This window comes from Perna viridis, chromosome 3 (genome assembly GCF_037379345.1).
Source record: "Perna viridis isolate PV_CMFRI_1.1 ecotype Kerala chromosome 3, ASM3737934v1, whole genome shotgun sequence".
NCBI lineage: Eukaryota > Metazoa > Mollusca > Bivalvia > Mytilida > Mytilidae > Perna > Perna viridis.
This window is the reverse complement of record NC_142447.1, coordinates 2729536-2754380: the sequence shown is the minus strand read 5'-3', so window position 1 is coordinate 2754380 and position 24845 is coordinate 2729536. Positions and strand designations below refer to the sequence as shown.

At 32.5% G+C, this 24845-nt stretch overlaps 2 protein-coding genes across 4 annotated transcripts; one reads left to right on the top strand and one right to left on the bottom strand.

Annotated features, from left to right (window-relative positions):
• Positions 1 to 786: 786 nt before the first annotated feature.
• On the bottom strand, positions 787 to 7435 carry LOC148620653 (uncharacterized). 3 transcript variants are annotated; one of them, XM_088574332.1, is made up of 6 exons: positions 7417 to 7435; positions 3822 to 3989; positions 2402 to 2521; positions 2003 to 2129; positions 1658 to 1850; positions 787 to 1003 (listed from the first exon to the last, which is right to left on the bottom strand). In XM_088574332.1, the coding sequence occupies exons 2-6, from the start codon at positions 3886 to 3888 to the stop codon at positions 818 to 820; spliced, it is 693 nt and encodes a 230-aa protein (XP_088430458.1). In that variant the 5' UTR covers positions 3889 to 3989; positions 7417 to 7435; the 3' UTR covers positions 787 to 817. The 3 variants fall into 3 exon arrangements, with proteins under 3 accessions (XP_088430458.1, XP_088430459.1, XP_088430457.1); XM_088574333.1 differs by lacking the exon at positions 7417 to 7435 and having other exon boundaries at positions 787 to 1019; positions 3822 to 4034; XM_088574331.1 differs by lacking the exon at positions 7417 to 7435 and having other exon boundaries at positions 3822 to 4034.
• A 2597-nt stretch (positions 7436 to 10032) lies between these two features.
• On the top strand, positions 10033 to 18448 carry LOC148620652 (uncharacterized). Its single transcript, XM_088574330.1, has 5 exons — positions 10033 to 10222; positions 11965 to 12084; positions 12254 to 12380; positions 14739 to 14931; positions 18023 to 18448. Exons 1-5 carry the CDS (start codon positions 10156 to 10158, stop codon positions 18206 to 18208), a joined length of 693 nt encoding a protein of 230 aa, XP_088430456.1. The 5' UTR covers positions 10033 to 10155; the 3' UTR covers positions 18209 to 18448.
• The last annotated feature ends 6397 nt before the right edge of the window (positions 18449 to 24845 follow it).

Genomic DNA, 24845 nt, shown 5'->3' with positions numbered 1-24845 from the left:
AAGCTGTAAAAGCCCCCATATACTTGGTTTCATTAAAGATGGAAAGCATGGTAATTGCTGTATGACTGCATAAACATGGTTTATGCTTTGAGTTTGGCGCATCATTTACTAAATTCTATCTTAATTTGTTTGAGAGACTAGGTGTGATTATCAGTTGTTATTGGATTTTTAATTAGCTTACAGAACAGCGAATACTCTTCCGAGGTAGGTAAAGCTTGTTGTCTTTGGTCCTATTTGTTCAGGTGTTTGTATTCTGCATCAATCATAAGCGTTAAATTCAAACACGTTTAACCTCGCCCATAGGTTATGTGCCTGTCCCAATCCAGGAAACTGTCATTCAATAATTGCCATTTTTTTTTAAATTCATTGTTCATTGTTATTCGTTAATGTTTTTTTCTATAGATTAGATCGATTTCCATCTTTAATGAATAGATTCACATCATTTTTATGGGCCTTTGACAGCTTGTTTTATTGTTTGGGTGTGGCCCTTTATTTAAGACCGAGTGGTGACCTGTTGAAGTTTATTTGGTTGTGCTTGACATACGGTGAATGACTACCTCATTGTCAACCATACCACATGTCCAATTTCTATATTGCGTGTGTTTTGTTCTAATTTTGGTTCATACATTTCGAAAGATTATATTTTAAAAGAAATAAGAGCCATGAGGTAATTTCGAAATACATTTTTATGCCTTCTCCATGTTAAAGTTTTTCTTATGTATTGACAATTCTTTTTATTTTTATTTCATTGATCCAAACAAAGAGAAAAAATAAAGAATACGACAATTAAATTATTTGTTTTAATAACACTTTTGTATTAATTAACAAGATTAAAGCACAGAACTTCGAAGTTCATGCTCTTTGAGTAAATCTGGAGAGCTTTATTCCTATTTATCAGGCCTCTATCTAACCCTGCATCGACGATATCTTCAAATTTCTTATAACCGTCGTACGTTGGGTCAAAGTTCTCACTGACCCACTTAGTGTACGATCCGTAGTTATGCTGGAAAAAAAGATGTCTGCTCAAAACAGTTATGACTCCTTCTCATTACTGCTATTTACGTTCCACTCTCCTCAATACAAAAAAAAAATGCTTTTTGTTCCATACCTTCATATGGTTTTCTATTACATTTAAATAATACATTACTGAATAATCCATTTTTTTCATTTACCGCTATAGCCTTGGTTCCCTTGATTACTCTTTCAATAATTATTGGAGTCTTTGGACCTCAAAGCGTCGTCAAAGTTGCATTTTGTTCTTTTATGTTTTATTCTTTAATATGATTTTAAACTAACGTTTGGACAGTAACATTTTACTCCCTCGTGCTTTATTGTGTATGTTATCATTTGTATTTGTATCACAAACTGTAGACCAATCAACCATACATACGTGAAATTTTAACGTGAAAATTATATGTAGTTAATTTCACTCAAAAATGATATGTTTAGCTCGATTCACATAAATTTTATGTGAATTGTGTTTTTATACGTCATTGATTATAGAGTATCATATCGCGATGATTACATTAGCCTTATTCAATTAGGATGTAATGATTTTCTGGCAGAAACTCTGCAATTTCTGCGATGTTGCAATGCAAAATGTTTATACATGTAATATACCAAAAATAAGCAGTAGAAATGTTAGAGAGATACTCACCGATGTTTCATTAATTTTTGCACCAATCCATGGCCATAACCGTCTGCACGGGATAATCGCTAAAGCTGTATATATGGCAGGTTCATCGAGTGCAACAGTAAGGAGATGATTTGCATATCCATGAAATTGAGGTCCAAATTTAATAGCCAATACGTCTGTTATTGGCAATGTAGCATACAAACCTTTGCCATAACTAAAATGATGAAGAAACCGTTTTATATTTTACTACATGCATATGTTCCATGACAAGTTTACTAAACAGTACTAATATCAATACACAATATATAAAGCAACAAAACTGAACCTATTGTTTATTTATATGATTAATATTGGAGTGTAACTGACCTTCTGGAATCTTTGGCTTCTTTAATGAGAAAACGTCTCAGGTTTCTATCAAAAGTCCTCATTGCCGCAATGTCAAAGGCATCCGCAGAGTCAAATATATATGCAACATCTTGAAGATAATATAATCCTACAATAAATTATGGGAAAATTTTAACATAAATTAGTATAAACAAAGTAAATAACATTTTTTAAGTTTATGATATAATTACAAAAAAGTACTTTCTCATATCTAAATTCTTAATTATAAGGATATGTCTTTTCTTGTTTTGTCATCTTGCATTTGGGTAGGGCAGATGACCAATTTAAACAGATTTAAGATGTATTGCAATTGATAGGACAAGATTTGAGAAGACATCTTTTCACTTTCAGAGGTACATGAAGGTGGGATAGATAACCTACCAAAAGATACTGGATCTAAAGTGGCATTTGTTACTCCAGTCACTAAACCTGTTTGTAGCGCTTCCATCCGTGTTTTCTCTGTTGTTTTCCATAGCCATTCAGAGAGTGAACTATTTATATCTACAATAACACAAGCGAAGATTGAAATTGATTACTGTAATGAACACCAATATGCACACACAATTTTGTGGATTACAAACACATGAATATGATAACACATTCTCGTTTGGAATACAAAGAAATATTGAAATACTGAAAAAACTGTATTTTACCAACCGCAAAGCGTCGAGTCTTGTACGGTTTCAGAATGATAAAGACGAGTAAATACCAACACCAGTGCACTACAAGCAGTACAACGGTGGTACGCTAACATTTGGAACTGTGGTACCTACTACTTGTATAACACGTAGATTTTTCTGTACTATGTTGGAGTTGTCGGTGTATCCTATGCAACTGTCGACACTTACACTTAACTGTATGTAATAATGTTAACTTAACTTAAAAATCACAGAAGAACTGTAAAACCATGTAATATCTTTATCATTCATATACAAATTACTGGCCAAATTTATTCATAAAGCAAATATCAACGTCCTCGGTCGATATGTTCGGAGTCGTCACAAAGAACTTCCTATATTTCACTCATTTTAACACCTCAAAAAGTACTTCCCACTTTAATCACATACATGTAAAACGATGTTTAAACACTTTTGTAATCTGTAATTGTACAGATTTTGTTAAACAGATCTTAAGTTCTTGATAGAATGTCTGTTTTGCACAACTGCAGTACTGTACTGAGTAAACTTCCAATTCTACGTTATATGGAAGGGTGGGGAATAGAGATGTGTATAGTGTATGGGGTGAAGAAAATTTTGGAAGGGGTGGTGAGGAACTTTGGTTTAATATTATTTTTCCATAAGAAAAATCTTTTTTTTTAATCAGAAATTTTGATAAATTTTAAAATATTATTGTCAATTTAACAATATAATTATTTGAAAAAGGGAAATGCAATGGGGTGGTAAATAGGATTTATAGAGTTGTATCAGTGTATCATTATTCTTACTGTAAACAAAATAATATTAACAGTTGCTATATTTCGCTGATTTTGTCAAATGAACATTTTCGCGGATATTATTTTTTAAATGTTTTCAAAGGGTTAAAGATATTTTTGCGGGCACTAAGTTTCTCACTTATATGTCCATCGCTGAAATATAGCCAAAAAGTACACTGCGGAAGTCTCGTATATTATCGTTGTTCTAGAAACGTTCAATAATACACGTTGAGTTGCTCATAAGTTGAGTACGTGGTACACGAAAGTTGAAAGGAAGCTACGGCTTCAATTTGCTGCAATGTAGAGTTGCCAGGCACTTTACGCTTTATTTTAAAACAGAAAAATAATATATATAAAGAATTTCTTTACCTTTGTTTGATACGATTGGTCCAATCATGAGGGTAAGGCATAGCATAACTGATGGTATGATTTCCATTTTGTTCCAATTATTTAGCTTCAACCATATGATAAAAACAAGAATATGTTGACTACGCGTAATTCACCAACCGGATTCCACCGTGTTGAACCTACTGAAAGCTAACAAAAACGATATGTTTAAAGATTTTCTTCTACTTTAATACTAGATTGAAAGAATTCACTGATGTGTGAACAATATAAATTTAAACCAAAATATGATGCACTTTATATATGTACTCATATTTTTAATACCTTTCGGGTATCTTCCAATCGACTTATTGTAAATGCTTTGAATTTTTAGCAGCTTTCAAAGTGTTGTCGAGTATCGACTCCTAACGAATGTTTATGAATAGAAGATATATGCAAATGAGCGCAGAAATATTATAAACAAAGTAAAATAATTTGTATGAACTGTAACAGTGCAAGAATAAGACGTGGGTAGGTTATCACAGATTTAATTTGTATTTAATGCCACTTTTCGAATGAGTACACCATTGTGGTTACAATAAAACAAAAATATCACGAAATAACTATAAGAATATTCATGACAGAGCTAAAGAACAAGAGAACATGACTCCATTAAACACTGGGAGAATGGAACAGTTGCACCGGTAGAATAAGAATTTTCTGCTTTTCTAAAAAAATTATATCCACACTAAATGGCTCATATAATTTCATAAAAGTTTGTAAACAAAGGAGGAAGACAACAATATTATGAACAAATTACATCTGTTGTCATAGGGGATGTCGCCACACAATGACGACGAACAAGTTCATGATATCGACCATAAAATTATGACATTTGCCATATATCAACATAACCTTGCCCTAAAAACTTAATTGTGTAAAGTTGAGTTAGGTTAAAAAATCTGTATATCTTAGGTAGGCATTTAGGCATTCCTGCTATGCCAAGGTTCAGATATCAACTTCCGTCATTTTGCAGACCTATATAATCACATATACATACTGTCTATTGAGATACAAAAGAAGAGCCAAGATGTTGAACTTTGAGTATATGAAACAACTCAACTAAAACCTAACAAAACAAATAAAAAAATATACACATTCCTCTACAATTTTTAAATATTTCCAAACGGTTTTATTTTGTAAATGCATTAAAAGTGACAAAAACAAATCTGATACATAAGGATCCAAAAAAAAGAAAAGTGCCTTATTACAAATTATGTTTCTTTCACAGATTTTACCTTTGTTACCGAAAGATTAAGTTTATTGTCTTGTTATGTACCCAACGAACGTACGATGTTCTACCATTCGATTTAAATGTATCAAATAAGTGTGTTATTACATAAACGTTCTGTATGAATTTTCAAATAAGCACTATATAACGTGAAATTTCTGTAGATATCATCTGAAGGATAGAAAGTGAATACCAATCAATCAAGCAAATTGTGATGACAATCGTAACACTTCTGTACTGATGATATTCACAATGATTGAACGTACCCATGACTACGAAATTGATTTGACAATATCCATGATCTACAGAACATGCCTATATGCAGAAGGCCCGATAATAAATGATTAACTGGTTAAATGTGTAATTTATATTCCATATGCTGGAGATATTGGTATATTGTCACAAAGAAAGAGGAAGTGTACACTTTGAAAGTCAAACTCATTACGTTCGTCATAATGTTTTGATTTCAATAATTCTGTATTATCTATGCACAAGTTAAGGTCTACTTATGAGACAGAAGAATGTGTATTTGTCTTTTTAAGTTTATTTAGGTAGTTTATATGTAGGAAATCCCTAAAAATATTATCCATATTAATGAGACAAAAATTGATAGGCTGTGCTTCTCGCTTTTTTCTGTAGTAGCACTTGTGAAAATATGGCTTCATACGAATATTCGTATATAGATTGGTCACAAGTGGCGCATTATTCGTTCCCATAGATATTCCGATAATCTACTGGAGCACATGTCTCCAAATTTGACGAAATTTTCGTCGACCAGATATTCCATCATTTTCGGGGATTTGATACATCGCATCTAACCCAAAGAACTTGAGATGAAAGATACTACAGACAACACTGTGAAGTCAGCCTCATATCTTGACTTACATTTAAAGATCGATGGTAAATGTAAACTATTCACCAAACTTTACGACAAACGTGATGACTTTCCTTTCATTTGCTCATTTGCTTTTGTTACTTTGTATGTATGATTTTAGTTACGTTATGTTCTTTGTTGTGTATGTCTGTTTTCCATGTCTGGTCTTTGTCCCTGAATTACATTCTTTTGAATACCGCTATAAACCTGGTTCCCTTAATTAATCTTTCATCTGTGGCAACATCCCTATAGCACCTGCGTATGGAGTGTTCATATCACAAATCATACTTAAGCCAGAGCTAGTCGTAACAAACGTTTTGTATCTCGCTAGACTTCTTACAGTACGGCATCTGGAACGGCTATGTTGCTACAAGATTGAAGTCATCACTACAGAAGTTTTATGACCTCCATCATGAACACGTGGATGGATACGATGTATCCATCTGCACTATGAAAACTGAGTTGTTCATCGTGTCATTGTTTCCTTTTTCTCTTTCGTCTACGCCGGAGTTGACTTTTTATTAGCTACTCGGCGGGTGTTTCTAGAAAAACAGAGGACGCTTTCCCTACCGGTGCATCTGGTCCATGCTCCCAGTTGTTAGTGGAGTCCGAGAGTGGAGTCCGAGTTGCTCATGTGCTTTTGTTACTTTGTATGTATTATTTTAGCTACTTAAAGTTCTTTGTGTTGTGTTTGTCTGTTTTCCATATTTGGTCTTTGTTCCTGGATTACTTTCTTTTGATTCCTGCTAGAATCTTAGTTCCCTTGGTTAATCTTTAACAACATTCGACTCGGATTTTTTTAGTTAGAATCAGCTCGTGATGTTTGATTTTTCCAGGGTTTGAACTCTAGCCCTAAAAAATGCAGTCTTTCTTTTTAAATCTTCAATTTTCAAATTTCTTATTTCCAATTGTTGTCCATTGCACTCAAAAGTAATATAATTTTAGATAATTCAGATTTTTATTAGCATAATTTAATTTCAGAAGTATCACGCATTCTAATTGGATAAAAAGTGTCCACCATCTCTTGACAAATTTTGTAATGTGAGTATGACATCATCAACGTTTTGGGTGATTCACTCGTTTTATTGCGATACTAAAGTTATATTTTAAGGAATGACTGTTATACTTTTTCTGTCTATTTGAAATAAACTCAATGCCCGTGGTGCACACTTGAAAATAACCTGCAGTGCATGTCATTTGATGTGCACCACGTGAATGTGGTAATTTCCTCATAGACTTGAAACTTTATTCCAATTCATGGCACAAAAGAATATAAACTGGATATCATATGATTTGCAGGTGATATTTAAATTCAAATCTCCATCATTAAAAGCTAATTCTAAGTAATAATATTGAATAAAGATTTTGAAACAAAACAATAAACACATTTACATTCTGTATATCCACCATTTAACATCATTATATATATATTTTTTTTAATTTATTGTAAAACAGCTACATTTCCTGAAGCCTACCTCTTTTTGAGATTGTTGGAACCACTCAAAACCCTCCTCCTTTCACATCCGGGCTTGGGACCGGCCATTGCGGAATTGAAGGCCTTATGCACTATCCGGTACGAAGACAATTAGACGTTAGATTAATATTCAACATTGTATTCTGGATACCATATGTACTTTAAAAACACATGTTCACAAGTATAAAATATTCTGTGGTATAGTATGACAAAGTAGATCCTGCATCCCACGCAGTTTACCTCAAAACTAAGTTCAAAATACAAACATTATTGAGACACGTAGATGTCGAATTTTAAGGGGTGTCCATGTAAAAATCAGGCAAATCCTATGTATGGATGGCACAACATAATTTTACTCGTCTGAATTTGTTTTCAATCTTATGTTTATTTCATATGTCAGTATAACCGTTTTTGTAATCGACAATGGATGGTTCAGAAAATGATATTAAAGTTACCTAATAAAGCAACTAAATATTGCAAAAAAAAGTTATCGCCATTTTCATTGTTCTTTCTAATTATTTCAGTTATAAAAAACAACAATCAACTTAGAAAAAGAATGAAATAAAATTTTTCATGTGCCACACACTGCCTGGTTTTTGCATGGACACCCTCATAGATCTTTTGTGGACCTTTCAAACATGACTCATCTGATTTACCTCCATATGCAATTAGGTTCTCAGAATAGATAAAAAAAAAATGATCAAAGATTACAAATAACTCCTTCTTTATTTAAATTCATTTGAAAATCTGCTCTTATGAAATTTTACAGTGTATACTTGTAAGGTAGGTTTGTATCTATACAAGGTTCTTTTGGTGAAAACGTTCGCTTTGAAAAATATTCTTTTAAAACAACAATTCAAATTAAAATCATTACTTCTGAAACTTCTAAATCTAACCTGCTTACCAGTAATTGTAATAGTATTTTATAATAACATAAGTTATTCCGAAATATATGAAAAACCTTTAAAGTTGGTACATTTTGGAAGATCCACACGCACTATGCTTTCCTGTCGCATATGATAACTAAAATGCTTGAAAAGAATTGAAACCGAACCGATTCTTAGAATATTTATTCTAATTAAGTTTTACAAGTGTACGTTTTGGTTCTTAGTTGTCAGAATTTTATGTTCCGCTTGTTTTGACAATCGGTATCAATTCTTATAAAAATTAACTTAGCAAAGAATATTTCTTCATCAGTGAATACACGAAATAAATCATAAAACGTTGTTGTCATCATAGCAGACGTCACAATAGGAACGTTTATACCAATATACTACTGTATAACGAGTTACTTTGTGGGGTGTAAAATTTTGCGTATTTGATGCAAAAAAAATTTTGTCGTTTTAAATTTTGGCGGATACTATTTGGTGCAATGAGTACTAATGCCCAGAGTGAATATTTTGCGGAAAAGATAGACCCCTAAAATACGGCAAAATTAACACACACCTCGCGAAAATTAATCGCTATACGGTAAATACATCGGATGGAATTATGTTTTGTTTTGTTTTCCGATATGGAATTGCATCATGAATGAAAATTTGTATGTAAATAGCTTACCAATAAGTTAATTTATGTAAATACCTAAAGATGTAAAAGCAAGATCATGATAAGAATGATAAAAAAATATATTTTTTATCAAGGTCTGGACCAAGAGGACCAAAAAAAACATAAATAACACATATTTACTACAAGAAAACATCGAAACTAAAAACTAAATAACAAAATAAGCTAATCAGAATCCATTCAAATTGAAAGAATGTCCAACGGTAGAGTAAGCGTCCTCTGTTGCAAATTGACCACATTTTGAATGAGAAGTCATGGTATGTGTTATACAGTTTAGTTATAAGTCTTCCTCCATCGATGGTCTTTTATATTGGTCATGTGTTATGTAGATCTCTAATGTATATTGTGTTCTTTGTCTCAAACTCTTTTTGGATCGATGTGATGTAAAGAAATCACCTAATACCGGATAAATCGACTGTTCACAGTTTAACATGCATATCACATAAGATTGAAGAAACAGACCGGTAGAAAATATAAATCACACGGAGCATTCGTTTCTGTCATCTTAAAAGCATACGGACATAGATATTTCCAATTAACTACTAGCGTTTAAATGTTGGAAACACATTGTGTTCAAAATATTGTTAAAGATTTTTTTATAAAGAATGTATGATTTTAGTTAAATTATGTTCTTTGTTGTCTATTTTCCATGTCTAGTCTTTGTCTCTGGATTACATTCATTTGATTTCCGCTATAACCTTGGTTCCCTTGATATTCTTTAATCACATCGTAGAAATTCATTACAAAAGCACCGTTTGTTTTTTCTTTTTAATTGAAATTTTGATTAGAAATCCGTCACTTACTGAAAACATTAAAGTTAAAGTATATCATCATTGCATGTACATCGTATTTGATGTTTTTAGTTTTCCAATTTTTTACATAATATTGTAATTTGTCATATGGACTTATCTTCATATGACCTTTCCTTTTGATGTTTGCCTGGAGCTTTTGGTTAATTTATTATAACACTTTGTTTGCAATATAGATGATAAAGGACAGATATCTTTACCACATCATTTTTGTCAGCTTCCGACAAATTTAAACAAGGGAAATTGTTAAGTACTTTGGCTTGTTTCTATTAGAGTACATTATATGTACATACTTTAACAATTATAGTGAAAGTTTAATATACTGTTTTTAGTATTCAGCAGAGGCTGTTTAACACATATTGATAAGGATGAGTAGATGGCCATTTGTTTTGATGATCATCTTAATCTGTCAGGGAACAAGCATATCCGAAAAAGGTATCGTACGCGCTTAAGTGTTTTCACTGTAAATATTTTCTCTTTTTTTTTTTTTGTCAATTGAGGTGTTGGTTGAATTTGCCTTTTTGTATAATCAAAAAAATCATTTATACATCTTGTCGACACTTTGGAAGGAGAATTATTTAATAACAGATTGTTACATGTACCCATGCAGTGCTAAAGGGGCTTTCCATATTCCAACAATTAGCCTAGAGCCTATTTTAGTCTACACAGATTAAAGTCGATCGTTTTGTAATTGACGTCACGTGATGGATTGGGCGCTGAATATTGTATATATAAGACTACGCGAAAAAAAAATATTTTCATTTTCATTTTCTTACTCGTCTATTTCATTTTTTTTTTATTTGCCTTAGCACTCATTTAAATCAACTAGCTTAATTTCGTTTTATACAGGAAATGAATAACTTGCAAAAACGTAACACAATACAATACAAAGCTAAAACAAAACCAAAATAATTTTAAAGTTTACAGCTGATAAATACATGATAATTTTCCGAGGCATTGTGTACATACATGTAAGGAGAATGGGTGTTAAAGATTCCTAATTGCTTAAATTGAAACGGATCGTTGTTGAATTAGGAGGCTCGGGAATCCATAACAAAGAAGCAAACATGAATTCTTAAAAAAACAAAAAACAAAACAAAAACTTGAAGTTTACAAAAATGTTCTGTCCATTTTGTATATTTTTGTCATTTTCCAGTCTCATTTTTGGCAATGAAATGGTGTCCACATCCCAAAACGATTGAATATTAGTGAAAACGCGTATATGTACAAAGTAACTATGAACAGTAGAAATGTATTCGTAAAATATGCAAAAGATGAACATTTTCTTACCAAAGAGTCACGCATATTCTTATTTTAATATATGTGAGATATTCTTTACCCCTCCACGTGTGAGATAAAACTCGCGGTTTTTGTAACGTCATAGTTAAAATATTAATGACGTCATGAAAATTCAAAGCAATTTAGGCAATCTGTGCGCTCTTCATTGGCGTACTTATAGCAAAATTAACTTTAGAAGTGAGAAAAAAAATCAAAAACCGCTAGAAAAATGCTTCGTTAGAGAACTTGGAAGCTTACCCTTTAAGATCGCACGACAGAAAATTAGCAGACACCTAGTGGTAAGATTCTAACCAGGCCTTGTAAAATACCAAAAAGACCATGAATATTGCTAGTTTATTTTTCTCAAAGACGTCTCTAAAAGAAAATACTTTAGAATTCTTACCATGATGTCTTATAAAAGCTAAAATTTTACTAAATTTTATGTGGATGCTGTATGGAATTTTCAATATTTTGCAAACTTAGAAAAAAACTGTTAGAAAAAAATTCTTAAAAATTTTTATTAAGAATCTTTCATATTTCAAAAGAAAATTGGGGTCATCAAACACTCTTTTCTTGCTATATTAAAAAAAAACTGGAATTCCCTACATATTACTACATTTTCAAAATGTTTTTAATTTACCATTATAATTTTTATGTCAAAAAGTCGTTTAAAATTATTAAAATATATTATTTTTGCATCATTTCAAACACTACTAGTTCATTGAAAATATATATATGTCGGGGTAATTTTGCAAAATGACAGAAATGAAAGCTCCGTGTTATAGGTATGATCTAAATAAATTATATTGTTTGATACTACAAACTCCCTCATGCCGTCAAATATCCTATATTAACAACGGTTTTTCTAAACTACTACATATAAATTTAATATATTAAAGATGCCAAAGGAAGCATTTCCGAGTGGTTTTGGGACGCAACACTGCACACAAGGCTGGAAGCATTGAATACAAATGTAGTAAAAGGAGTGCAAAATGGCATGTTAGATCCGATAGCATTTCGTAAGTATTATTAAACTCCAATTAAACTATGTACAATTGTACATTATTTATTAAAAACACCTTGATGAATTAAGCGTTACATCACTTTTCTTTTATTAAAAAATACGTGTACTTTTGGCTTCAAATAAACTATTCTTCTTTTACTTTCATTGTTCAACATTTATTGCAGAAGTCTATTATCTTCAAGATATTATGTACATGTTTGACTCCGCTGATGCCTTTGACATTGCTGCAAAAAAGGCTCAAGATATCTACCTTCAACAGTTTCTAGAACATCATGCAAATAGTTCCAGAAGGTTAGTTTTTGTGCTTATATTGTTTTTGTTTTGTTTTTTTTTGGTTTGTTTTGTCACGTGACATAAATACATTCATGTCATTTTTTCTTTGATTAATACACAAAATAGAGGGACCAATTGAAACTCTACAATTTGTAAACCGTGACATTTTAGCGTCAGTTTTATTTTCGCGGTACGGCTTGTAATGCGGAAAAAAAACAAATGTCGTTAAAATTTCTTTGACGAACAAGGGAACGATCGAAACCTGCGCTATAGTAAATTGATTGCACAAATCGTGAAAAAAAGTTCCAGTTAGTTTAAACAATCTTTATAAAAGATAAATCTGTGCTATCCTCTTTGATTTTTCAACACTGTATACTTCTATTCCCCATACTCAGTTAAAATCCCGACTTAAAAACATTATACATCGCTGTTTTTCCAAAAAAAGATGGTACACCTAGATACAAATATATAGTTCTTGGTAGAGATTCCTCATACTTTGTAAGAAATAATTCCAAATCATATTCCAAATATATAGAGGAAGATGTTTACAAAATGCTGGAATTTTTAATCGACAACATATTTGTCCAGTGTGATGGACGTGGAACAGGGTTATGTTGCTACAAGATTGAGGTCATCACAACAGAAGTTTTATGGTCGTCATCATGAACTCGTGGATCGTTATGGTGAATTCATCAGCACCATGAAAACTGATTTACTCAACGGGTCATAGTTTACCTTTCCTCGTTTGTCTACCCCGGACTTGACTTTTTATGAGCAACTCGGTGGGTGTTTCTAGAAAAGCAGAGGACGCTTTCCCTACCAGTGCACCTGGTCCAGGCTCCCAGTTTTTAGTGGAGTCCGAGTTGCTCATTTACTTTTGTTACTTTGTATGTATGATTTTAGTTACTTTATGTTCTTTGTTGTATATTTCTGTTTTCCATGTCTGGTCTTTGTCCCTGGATTACATTCTTTTGATTACCGCTATAACCTTGGTTCCCTTGATTACTCTTATAGATCAAACATAGTTTGAAAAACAAGATTCGGAAACAAGCACTAAGCTTTTGTTTATCCGTCTCCTTATCATTACTGACAATTTATACATTTAAACATAAAACAGAAACATCCTGTACATGTACTACTTTGTAATTACAATATAGATATTGAAAATGAATAGAAATTAAATACATAAAAATATAATCATATAGGAAAGAATGAATGGTGTATTGAAATTCAATTAAACATAAGCGTTTGCTCTTTTTTAACAAGTTTAAATTCATGAATATTTTCATCCAAAATTGGAATATCTGGCCCCGTGCAGGTCCGGGTGTTAAAAGAATAGGCCTGCAGCAGCGCTAAGCTTGTCGTAAAAGGCGACTAAATAGTGCTCAGAAACCTAGCCGGGGGCTAGGCTCTCTGCCCACAGAGCAACTGGAATGCGTGCCCCAGGTGGTGAAATGGGGTACTCATGGCGTGTTACATGCTGGGGTTGTCAGGCTATAATACGGAAAACCTGACCGCAAACCATAGTGGTGCACCGTGTTGGGAAAGATGCCACGTTCCTTGCACGTTAAAGAACCCGTTATGGTGTATCCATCTACACCATGAAAATTGATTTGGGTCTTAGTTTTCCTCTTTCGTCTACCCTGGACTTGCATTTTAATGAGCAACTCGGTGGTTGCTTACCCTACCGATGCACTCGGTCCATGCTCCCAGTTTCTAGTGGAGTCCAAGTTGCTTATTTACTTTTGTTATTTCGTATGTGTTATTTGGGTTATTTCATGTTCTTTGTTGTGTATATCTGTTTTCCATGTGTGTATATCTGTTTGGTCTGGTCTTTGTTCCAGAGTTACATTCATTTGACTTCCGTTGGAACCTTGGTTACTTTGATATCTCTTCGACATGACCATATGAACAGTTTGGAGTGTCTACACAGAAGCAGATGCTCGTCAACAAATGACAAAATATTTCACAGGTGGATAGGCGAAGGCATACGAATTCAAAGTACAAGTTTGTGCTTGTACGAACATTAACAATGTTATAAACTTGCACACGAGTAAAATGACCGTGTTGATTACCAACTGAATTAGGAACATAAAAAAACTTGGGGATTCCTTGTTTATATAATCTAATATAACAAATTAAATCTATGTTTACAGTATTTTTAGAACCAGCACGTCAGAACATACACAGCATTGCCTTACAAATAATTTTAACTACTGACTCATCATTAAACTTTAAATGAGTGTCTATAGAGATTAAATTGTGCTGAGTTTTAAAACATGAATTTAACAATTTAGTACCATGACATCATTTTTGTAAGAATACGAATAATGTACATGGTACCAACAAATATACTTTTTAACATTTGTATTTCAGCTATGGCGAGAGTCTATTTGCCCAACTTCCATTAACAGATCTGTTGGCCATAAAGTTAGAATCACAATTCAAAGGTTATTCTGATCACCTTCTCAATGTAGCACTCGATAAAACCTCAATCTATTCCATTGTGGCCATTATTCCATGTCGTCGATTGTGGCCATGGATAGGTACAAAGATAAATGCTACAACGGTGAGTATTACCAGTAAGGGGACGGCCATTAGATTCTTAGGGGGCTGGCGTATTTTGAAAATAGATAATCTGTCCAAGAATATTAAGAAAATAAAAATAAATTTATCTAGCCTTATCACACCAGAAAATAAACTTTTGCAAATTGTTAGAAAATAAATATTGTGACCTTGGCTAATGAATTGGAAATAAACATTCTGATCTCCGCAAAACCTTAAAAAAACATCAAGTATCATCAAGTGGTCCAATGTCTCAACTTTACAATGGGACCAAGAAATTTGCGGGAACACTTAGGTGTTTTGGGGTAAAATGAAAAAAATTACCCCTACCCCACCGAAAATCGCTCAAATTGACATAATTTTCCATGTCAAAACACCTAGAGTATTTATGTTTCAGTAAAAAATAGCTTATTGGTATTTTCTGTTTGGTATTATCACAATTAATACTTCTGGGGTTCTTTTGATGAATTTTGGGCGATTTTTTGTAGTCCGACTTTATTCAAGAAATGGAATTTTCGATTTTTTCGTAAAAAGTCAAATAAGTTCGACTCTACAAGTTATTGCTCCACTAAAAGGTCTCAAATTTGGTGCCATTCGATAGATAATTTAATTTGCTACGTAAACAAACCACGAAAAACTTTTCGAGAATGGATTTTCAAAAAGTGTTAAAAATATTACTCCTACTCCTAGAAAACTGGTCTCGATACAAACAGAATTCTCATACACAGCATACCAACAGTGTAGAACTCATATCTTAGGCATTCATAATTAAGATAATGATGTGCCCAACATATCTGATCAATTCAGGCGCTTAGATTTTCTTTTTCAGGTTACAATTATTATAAAATCGAAAAAATAGGAATTTTCTGGATTTCAGAATTTATTCTATATCACCAGTTATTGTCATTTGATCAGAATACTGTAGTTTAAACAATTTTTTGTGTGATATGGTATATTAATATAGTCTCTTAGCTTCCAAATGAGCCAAAGTAATAAATATCTGAACTTTTCCAAGTCAATTTAGGTGAAAAATTGCCACCACTTCCCATGAAAAAATACCTCAACATGGACTAAAATGTTAATTTTTGGCATATAAACGGTGTACAATAGACATGTTGGGTACTTGTGTTTTAATTATAGATGTATGCAAAATATCTTCTCATTTCAGGCGAGTATTTTTTAGTTTCAATGTGAAAATAATGAGTTTTTCATAAAAAGGGGAATTTTCGGAATTTCATATTTTCTTCCATTTCACCAGTAATTGGCATGATTTTTTTTCAAATAGCACATTTCAAACAAGCTTTTGCGTATTCAAACCATCTATGTATCATCTAAGCTTTCTAATGAGTCAAGACAATGCACAATTAAACGTATTTGAGGCCATTTGGGCGAAATATGACACCCAATTCTCTTCCATTTCACCTGTAATGGGCATTTTTTGTCAAATACCGTACTTCTAAAAAAATGCATTTGTATACTCAAATTCAATTATATAATGCCTTAGCTTTCCAATGAGCCCAAGTAATAATATTTGAACTTTTCCAAGTCCAACTAGGTGAAAAATTGCCACCCAACCTATGAATAAAGTATCTTAACATAAACCCAATTGTTAATTTTTATTTTAAAAAAATACAAAAATGCTTCAGTTTATTTTTTGCGACAAAAAGATTCTTAAATGAAAGGTATAAGGCTACCTGAAAATCATATTTTTGTTGATGGGGGTGCACGGGGGTTAATCTCAGCCCACATACTACAGTTGAATATTGCAATTGTAGATTTCATTCATATACTTAGATAAGCGAATCTGTCCCCTAAATAGTCCCTCGCAACATTTCCCATTAAATATATTTCAAGTCCAGGAATGCCACCTGTCGAATATATAAGAGACTATGCTTGTATTAAAAAGAATGAACTATATTTAATAATGTGTTGAATAATATAACATAAAAAGTAACACATGCTTTGATATAGAATCCAAACCATTTGTACATACTTTGGTAACCCGGATATGCACATTTAAATTTTCATCGAAAAACTCTTTTATGAGTATGGAATATAAATAATCTAGCCACGGTTATGATGAAAATAAATAATCTAACTTTCACCAGGCTGGAAATAAAATTTCTGACCTGAAAAAAATTGGCAGGCCCCTCTCCCCTAAGAATCTAATGGTCATCCCCTAAATAAGGGTAAAAGCAAAATAAGCAAACACTATTACGATCCATAATCAAGTCAAGTGCAAAATAAATCTGGACCACCGGAGCAGCTGTATGCAGTGGTGATGAAATAGCATTTACATGATATGGAGTCATAAGTAGACAATCAGTGGTCACATCAGAACAAAGAACAATTTACAACCAAAAAAAACAATCATTATTTATAATTTTAGAAGAAACTGGGTATTTTTCAACCAAGGACTGATATCTAAAAAAGAAAGAGACCTTTGGTAAGAGACCTTGTGAGACGCATTTTCTAATACCCCCGATTCAGGGGTCTCACATATTTATGGCGTTCAAGGAAATCAGAATAGTTCGTACTTCTCCAGCGTATCGAATCAATTGTGAAATAGAAACACCATATGAAGGTGTATTGCTGCAGGGTTAAGGAAAGTTCACAATATAAAAATTTAAGTCGTCTCTCTTACCATATCCTCAGAAAACCTCAATAAGTCAGTATTTTCCAAAATAGGTTATAAAAATTTCAGATATTTCACTTTAAAAATCAGGGTTTGGTCATATATTGACCATAACATTGATTAGTCTAAAAATTGAAGTTTAAATTATTGCAACTAGTAGTAGAAGTACTCGTATCCCTACTGGAGTCTTCGCTCAAAGTAGTAGTACTCGTATCCCTACTGGTCTCGAAGTCGTAAGTGTAAAGTTGATCGTAAGTAATGACGTCATAAACTAAAATAGCATTGTGACGTAATGATTTACGATTAATTTCACACTTACGACTTTTTGTGAAACCGACGCCTGGAGTCTTCGCTCAAAGTAAAGATTGTCTCAGACATATAAACAATACATCAATTAATCTCTTCAGCAACGTATTCACGTGTTCGAATTGCTTGAATTAAAATATTCATTTATTTTCAGCATAACTACGGTCCTTATGAAAAATGGGTGGGTGAAAACTTCAACCAAGCTTACGATGGTTATAAGAAATACGAAAACATTTTCGATGCAGCATTTGCAAAAGGCTTAATAGACCCGTACACTGCTTTTGAAATTTATTCAAAAAGTATGAACTTTGAGGTTGCTTGTTTCAATTCCGTAAAGTAATTACAAGAAAATTATAATTTTGAATGAACAAATCTCAATTTTAGAAGTTCATGATGAGCCTACTTTATTATCTGTTAAATAACAATGATAGTTTCATCGAAGTTGAAGTACATTAACTTTTGAAATTAGTGTAATTTCATTTGAAGATTCTAAATAATATTTACATTTTTTTGTTTTAAACATGAACATTATTTGCATGGTTTTTTATCATTATTATTATTAAATTGTATTGAGTTTTAATATGTCTCTGGACCTTTTCGTTATTCAAAAATATGGTCAGATCAGTAAAATGATAATTGAAATTTAATGGTACAAAACTATAGAATGTGAACATATAGCAGAGGACGCCTACCCTACTAGTGCATTTGTTCAATGCTCCCAGATTTTAATGGAGTTCGGGTTGCACATTTACTTTTGTGTCTTTGTACGTGTTATTTTGTATAATTCATGTTCAATGTTCTGTGTGTGCTTTTTTTTTCGTGTTCAATCTTTATCCTTTGGAATATATTCTGGTTGTCGCTCGAATCTTAGTTCCCTTTGTTATTCTTGTAAAAGCGTTGCAGGTGTCATAATTGTGTTACCTCAGCATACAAAAAAGAATAGAAAAAATAAATCATTAAGAAAAAGAAGTTTGAAAATATTTTTTCAAAGATTTATAAAGCTCGTACGGACAATATAGCATACTTCAATATCACATCTTGTTGACGACAAATCTATGCTAATCATATCTAGTGCTTTATTCGATTGAAGTTTACACATTTTAGATTTTTTACTTTGTTAGATTGTAACAAGTCATCAAATATAGGCATAGCAAAATAACAATCTTAAATGTAGATACCGTTTACATTTTTCATAGCTTTTTATAGCAGTCAACGTTCCCGTTACAAACACTACTTCCAGAAATGTCTTCCTTGAACATGACACACAATTCGTCAGCATAGCTGTACGTAAACACAGAACATCCTGTTTCTGCCAAACACAGCACTGCGCATGCATATCTATGAGGCTTCGCATTGCTCGAAATTTGTGCAAATGCTGTGGTCTGTTGTATCACAGCAAACAATCCCATGTAAAAAGTATCATCTGAAAAGCACACGAAAGCTATTCTCGACTGTTATAGTTTTTTTTTAAAGAAAATGGCCTCAAGATCTATCTAGTTATAAAACAGTTATCTTTATTGTTAATGCACAGACATACTTCTATAAAATGCCCGTCAGAGAACGTCTGAAAAAATGAAATTGCTTTACCTCTGACACTTGTACCTATAGAATACAATAATACAAGTAATTACATGTACATTTCTTTAACAAGTAAACTAATTGTACTCTTCAGTTCAATTCAATTCTGAATCTTTATTAGTCCAAGTAGCTCATTTACCTTTTTTTGCTCCTTTTTTATTATTTTGGTTATCTCATTTTCTTTATTGTGGTGTCTGTTTTCCATGTCTGGTCATTCTTCTTGGATTACGTTATTTTGATTTCTGCTAGAATCTCGATTCCCTTGATTACTATAAAATGCTATTTAACACATATTTGTGGTTGTGGCATACAAAAAATGTAAACGAAAACAACAATTTACAGTAATAATACCATATTGCAAATTGATAAACAAATAAACATTATAACTTGTACAAAATAATTACATTTACACTACATTTATATTGATTTATTCCGATTGTAATCACTACTAACTATTTTCTATTTTTTATGTAGGTTTTGTTTAGTTTTGTATGCGATTTCGAGGTTAGGTTTAATGTGTGTATATTTTCACTAATCCTTATGGTAAGTACTCCATGCGACATTGATATTCTGTCTAATCCAAAGTCTGACTATAATTATGAAGTTTTGTGACATAGTATAGATCAGCAGAGGAGTAAAGCATGGAGAGGTCTTGGGGAAATCAAAGTAAAAACAAGTTTTGGAGTCTGTGGAATAGAAAAGCTAAAAGAGTTCATCAGATCTGCGGAATAGTAAAGCATGAAGAGGTTGTAAGGTCTGCATAATAGTTAAGGTTAAGGAGGTTGTTAAGCCTGCGGAATCGAAAAAACTTGAAGAAGTTATTAGGTCTCTGGAATGGTAAAGCTTGGAGAGGTCATTGGGTCTGCGAAATAGTAAAGCTTGACGAGGTCATTAGGTCTGTGAAATAGTAAAGCTTGAAGAGGCTAAGCTTGTGGAGAAGATTATGTGATTGTAGTCATTGGGACAACGTTTTACTGTGTCTTAACTACCTACCATTGAGAGGATACCTTTGCATCTTTTCCAATAATTATTTTTATTGTTAGTATGGCTCTTAAAGGCCATTGCAGTGTGTTTATATTATCAAATGAAAAGGTTGGAGGTAGCGACTTAACGGATATATATTTAATCACTGAACAAACATATATAGAAACTGCCCGATGTTATAACCCTCAAATCAAATTAACGTAAGTGCCTGTTTTACTGCGATTCAAATAACCTACAAACCGACGCAACATTTCAGTACATGGTTACAAAAAAGTACCAGGTTAATTTATAGCTATTTCAATTTAACATTTTTTTTCGCCAAAAAAAAACCATATTCACATTGTAAATGAACGGATAAGGCAATATACATTTGTTGACTGGTTGTGAGGAGAATGGTTAATTTATGATGTATGTCGCATGTCATAGATGTACCTACTAATTTCTTGGCTAAGCCGATGGCAATAGTTGGTATCAAAGGGTATTAAATTTACAGCTCCTCGATTAAACAGTAACTGTTGGCAAATTTCCATATTGATGTCTTCGTAATGCTTCTTTGGAAGAAAATTTTTAAGAATTGCGGCCACGAAAGTTGAAAGTCATCTGACTGAGCTGTATCGGATTTCTACGTTGCTCATGGATATACCCCCATAACATCTGCATAAACTTTGACTACTCAGTGAAAACAGGAGAACTATCGCTCTGGTCACCTATAAAAACTGTTTTTACTAATGATGTTAAGTATAATAATTTATTTTATACTTATATTACCTGTACATTCTTTTTGATAAACTGAATACCATGGGTTTCCGGTAGAAATTTTACCCGATACTGTCTCAAACAAATTACAGGCCCCGGTTCCGTGGTTGTGTTCCACCCAAATACAGGTTGCCCTAACATTACATTGATTGAGACACATTTCTTTGTTTTTCATGTCTGTAAATGATTCCGTCAAAGAGCCTCCGAAAACTTGTTGGGCTGCCCCAGATAAGTTCATTACGCATCCTGTAGATTAAAAGATGTTTGTTGAATTCTGGTCCATGTATGATAGGCAATGCTACGCTAAAAAATGCGAGACCTCACAATATAGATAGTTGCTATAATACTATTAACTTGGCTTACAACAATATTGATTCACATTATAGTACAAAGACAGCTTGGCACAGAGGCAGACAAAACAATTTTTTGGAAAGAGATGTTTCGATCCAGAAATTTATAAAAGCCACGTCTAAGCTATACTGAGCTCATTGTTGCCTAAATTTTGCACGACAAAATGTTCAAGCGGAAGGAGAAATTCAAACACCGGACTACCGTGTTTTTCATGTGAAAAATCTTTTGTCACCGTTTTTAATCTAAAAAATGTAAATGCATTATTTATAAAGTTATTTTAATGCTATATGTCGATGAAATATTCAAAATGTGTCACAAGCAGTAATGATTTGTCTGATTGTACATAGATTTATTCTTATATGTTAATATTATACTTTGAGGATTTTTTACTTGTTTACTTTCTTAGATGGTCTATATAGCGTCATATGGACCGGCTGTAAATTACATTGACTGCCTCGCTTTCAAATTAAGAAAATTACGTCATAGTTGAAGAAGTTGTGTATGTTTTTCTCTTTCTTTCACAAGAATTATTCAGAGTATATTATAAAAAGAATAATTTAGCAAATAGTTCTTGGTACTACGGGTTAAATTGCAATATATGGACCGGATGGACGCCCAAAATGTTAATGGACCTAATGACCATCTACACTTCGGTCCAAATATTTAAGAAATAAATTACATTTTAACATTCAATTTGTTTTACCACGGGCTGGCCATTCATGTCGCATTGTTTAACCCCGAGCGAAGGCGAGGGTTTAAATATCGGCATAAATGGCCAGTCCATTGTAAAACAATGTTCAAATGGAGTTTCCGTAATTTATTTCGATTCTATTATGAATTTGAGTAGTAGCTACACACTAGTTTCATCAAATCTAAGAATCTTTTTGATTAATTTGACCGGCTCTTAAAAGACCTTTGAAGCACACCACATTAAAATGCCATATAACCCTCAATATTATAAACTATTTGCTAAATATCAATTCCTCGAATGCTGTAACGAGTTCCAGGTGTCATTCTAAAAACATCATTTTTGAGATTTTTTTTCTTAATCAACTGATCATATAGTTGGACATCATCTTAATCATCCTACAGGTTAAAAGAATGTTTTATTCGTTTCTTCCACAATAATTTTTGGATTACCGATATTGTTTTGAATATGGTTTTTCCTTTGTATGTATTCTTCATTTTGTTACAACTTATTATTATTACAAATAAACGAACATCGTATGCCACATCAGAGTCTATCCCAACTGCTTAATTATCTCCTTTAGTGGAGAACGAATAGACCCGAGGGTTGGTAGAAACAGGTTTATATGTAAAATTATTTGAATGAAAAATTAAAAACTATGCAAAGAAAACAAACGTTTGATACATAAACAAAATTAAGCAAACACAACCCAAAACTGATATAAAACGAGTGACATTTTAGCGCTTTGACATTGGACATTTTAGCGCCGACAAAGTGGACATTTTAGTTCCAACTTATTATATTTTTTATCCTTTTTAGATCCATTTCAAATATGCATATAACTTTTTAACGCCGGTAAAAGGTAAAAACAGTTCAATGTTTCAAACGATATGAAGCCCTCAAGTCTGCATGCCTATTTACATCTAAAACCTGGTAACTAATAATTCACAAGTCAACATGGGCTTGATACTATTAAAATACCAAAGCACGTGTATAATAATCCTTTGTGGCGTTGCCACGGATTCCTGTCTTGTCTCGATTATGGTGCAGGGAGATGGATGTTTCTTATCTAAATCTAGCTGGTAGTTGGAATACAATGATCTGCTTCAACCAATGTCACGTCCGTAATGGCCCTTAATTGACAGATTTTTATATTGAGTTTTTCTTGAAAAAAAATTGTTCACCATGCATGCCAGTAGTAAACTGTACATGAATGATCATGTATGGGCAAACTTTAAGGCTGGGGTACAAGACCAATGTTGTATATAGGTTTTAACATAAATACATACAGGTAAACGGCGCTAAAATGTCAACTGCCTAAAACGATATGAAACGAAAAGGAATCGCGTAAAACTGAAACCAAGTAATAAAAAACTGTAACCAAGTAATAAATCCCCGTACAAGTCCTGCCATTCCTACTAGAATGCAGAAAAAATAAGTCTTTTTTTCTTTCAATATATCTGAGTTTTCTATTCGCAATGACAGAATATCTGAATAGTTTAAGTAGTATTTGGAGGCTAAACCCCAAAACATCACATAAATACAGAAACCTTCTTAAACCAAATTAAGAGAAGGGTTCCCTCATCTCTGCTTCATGAAAGTCAATTTGTTAACTTAAATGACGTATACTTACCCATAACTTTTGTGACTTTCAGCAGAAGAAAAGCAGCGGCAAATGTTCTAGAATTCGCCATGGTTGCTGATCAATAACAAAACCAAGTCTGGTTTAAGTTTGATACTTAAACAATGGTATCTGTATGATTTAAATCAAATCAAACTATTTGTATAGGAAAAACTAGAAGGTTTAAAATCCATATGGGCATCGAAAATAACAGATGTTTATATTTATGATCTTTAAAATGAAGCCTGTTGGACTGTAACTATATATACACCATCGGTTGTTATAGTTACAACAAGCACATCAAGTGCTGATGGTCATGTTTCTATTTTAATGTAAATTGGTATGTTCATCTCTATTTTGAAGACATACAATGTACTTCCAAACATAAACTCTACAATTTTTATCCATAACCATGGCGGACGCATACCAAAAGAAAGTATGCAAAATACACCAGTCCTTTTCATTTGTAATATGACTTTCACTCAGTCAATACGTTATAATATATGTACCCGTTGAATTATATTGAACTCGTACTTCGTCCTCAGTGGATAATTGTTGAATGAAATTTTCTCTTACGAATAAAAGTACTGGATTTTTTTGGGACGGTACTATATCTTTGATGAGTTTTAAATAATCTTAAAATTACTTCTTATTACTGTATGTTTTCTGTCGGTCCTTGATGAATTGGAAACCTGTCCAAACCAGACTCATTTTTGATTCCCCTCAATTCAATACATTTTGAACAGCATAAAATGAAGTAACAATACCAATGGTCCTACTGACATGAAGGGACTGTAGCATACAACTGCTTTAGACAGTTTACTAAACACCTTTCTGGAAAATTATCAAAATGAAATATATGCGCAAGGAGCCCTATATCAGAAAAAAAAGTTGAACATTTCAAAAAATGTAAGAAATAAAACGCATTTCAGTAATTTTTTGGATGGCACTGATTTAACGGCCTTTTTTTTTTTTTTTTTTTTTTTTTTTTTTTTGTTT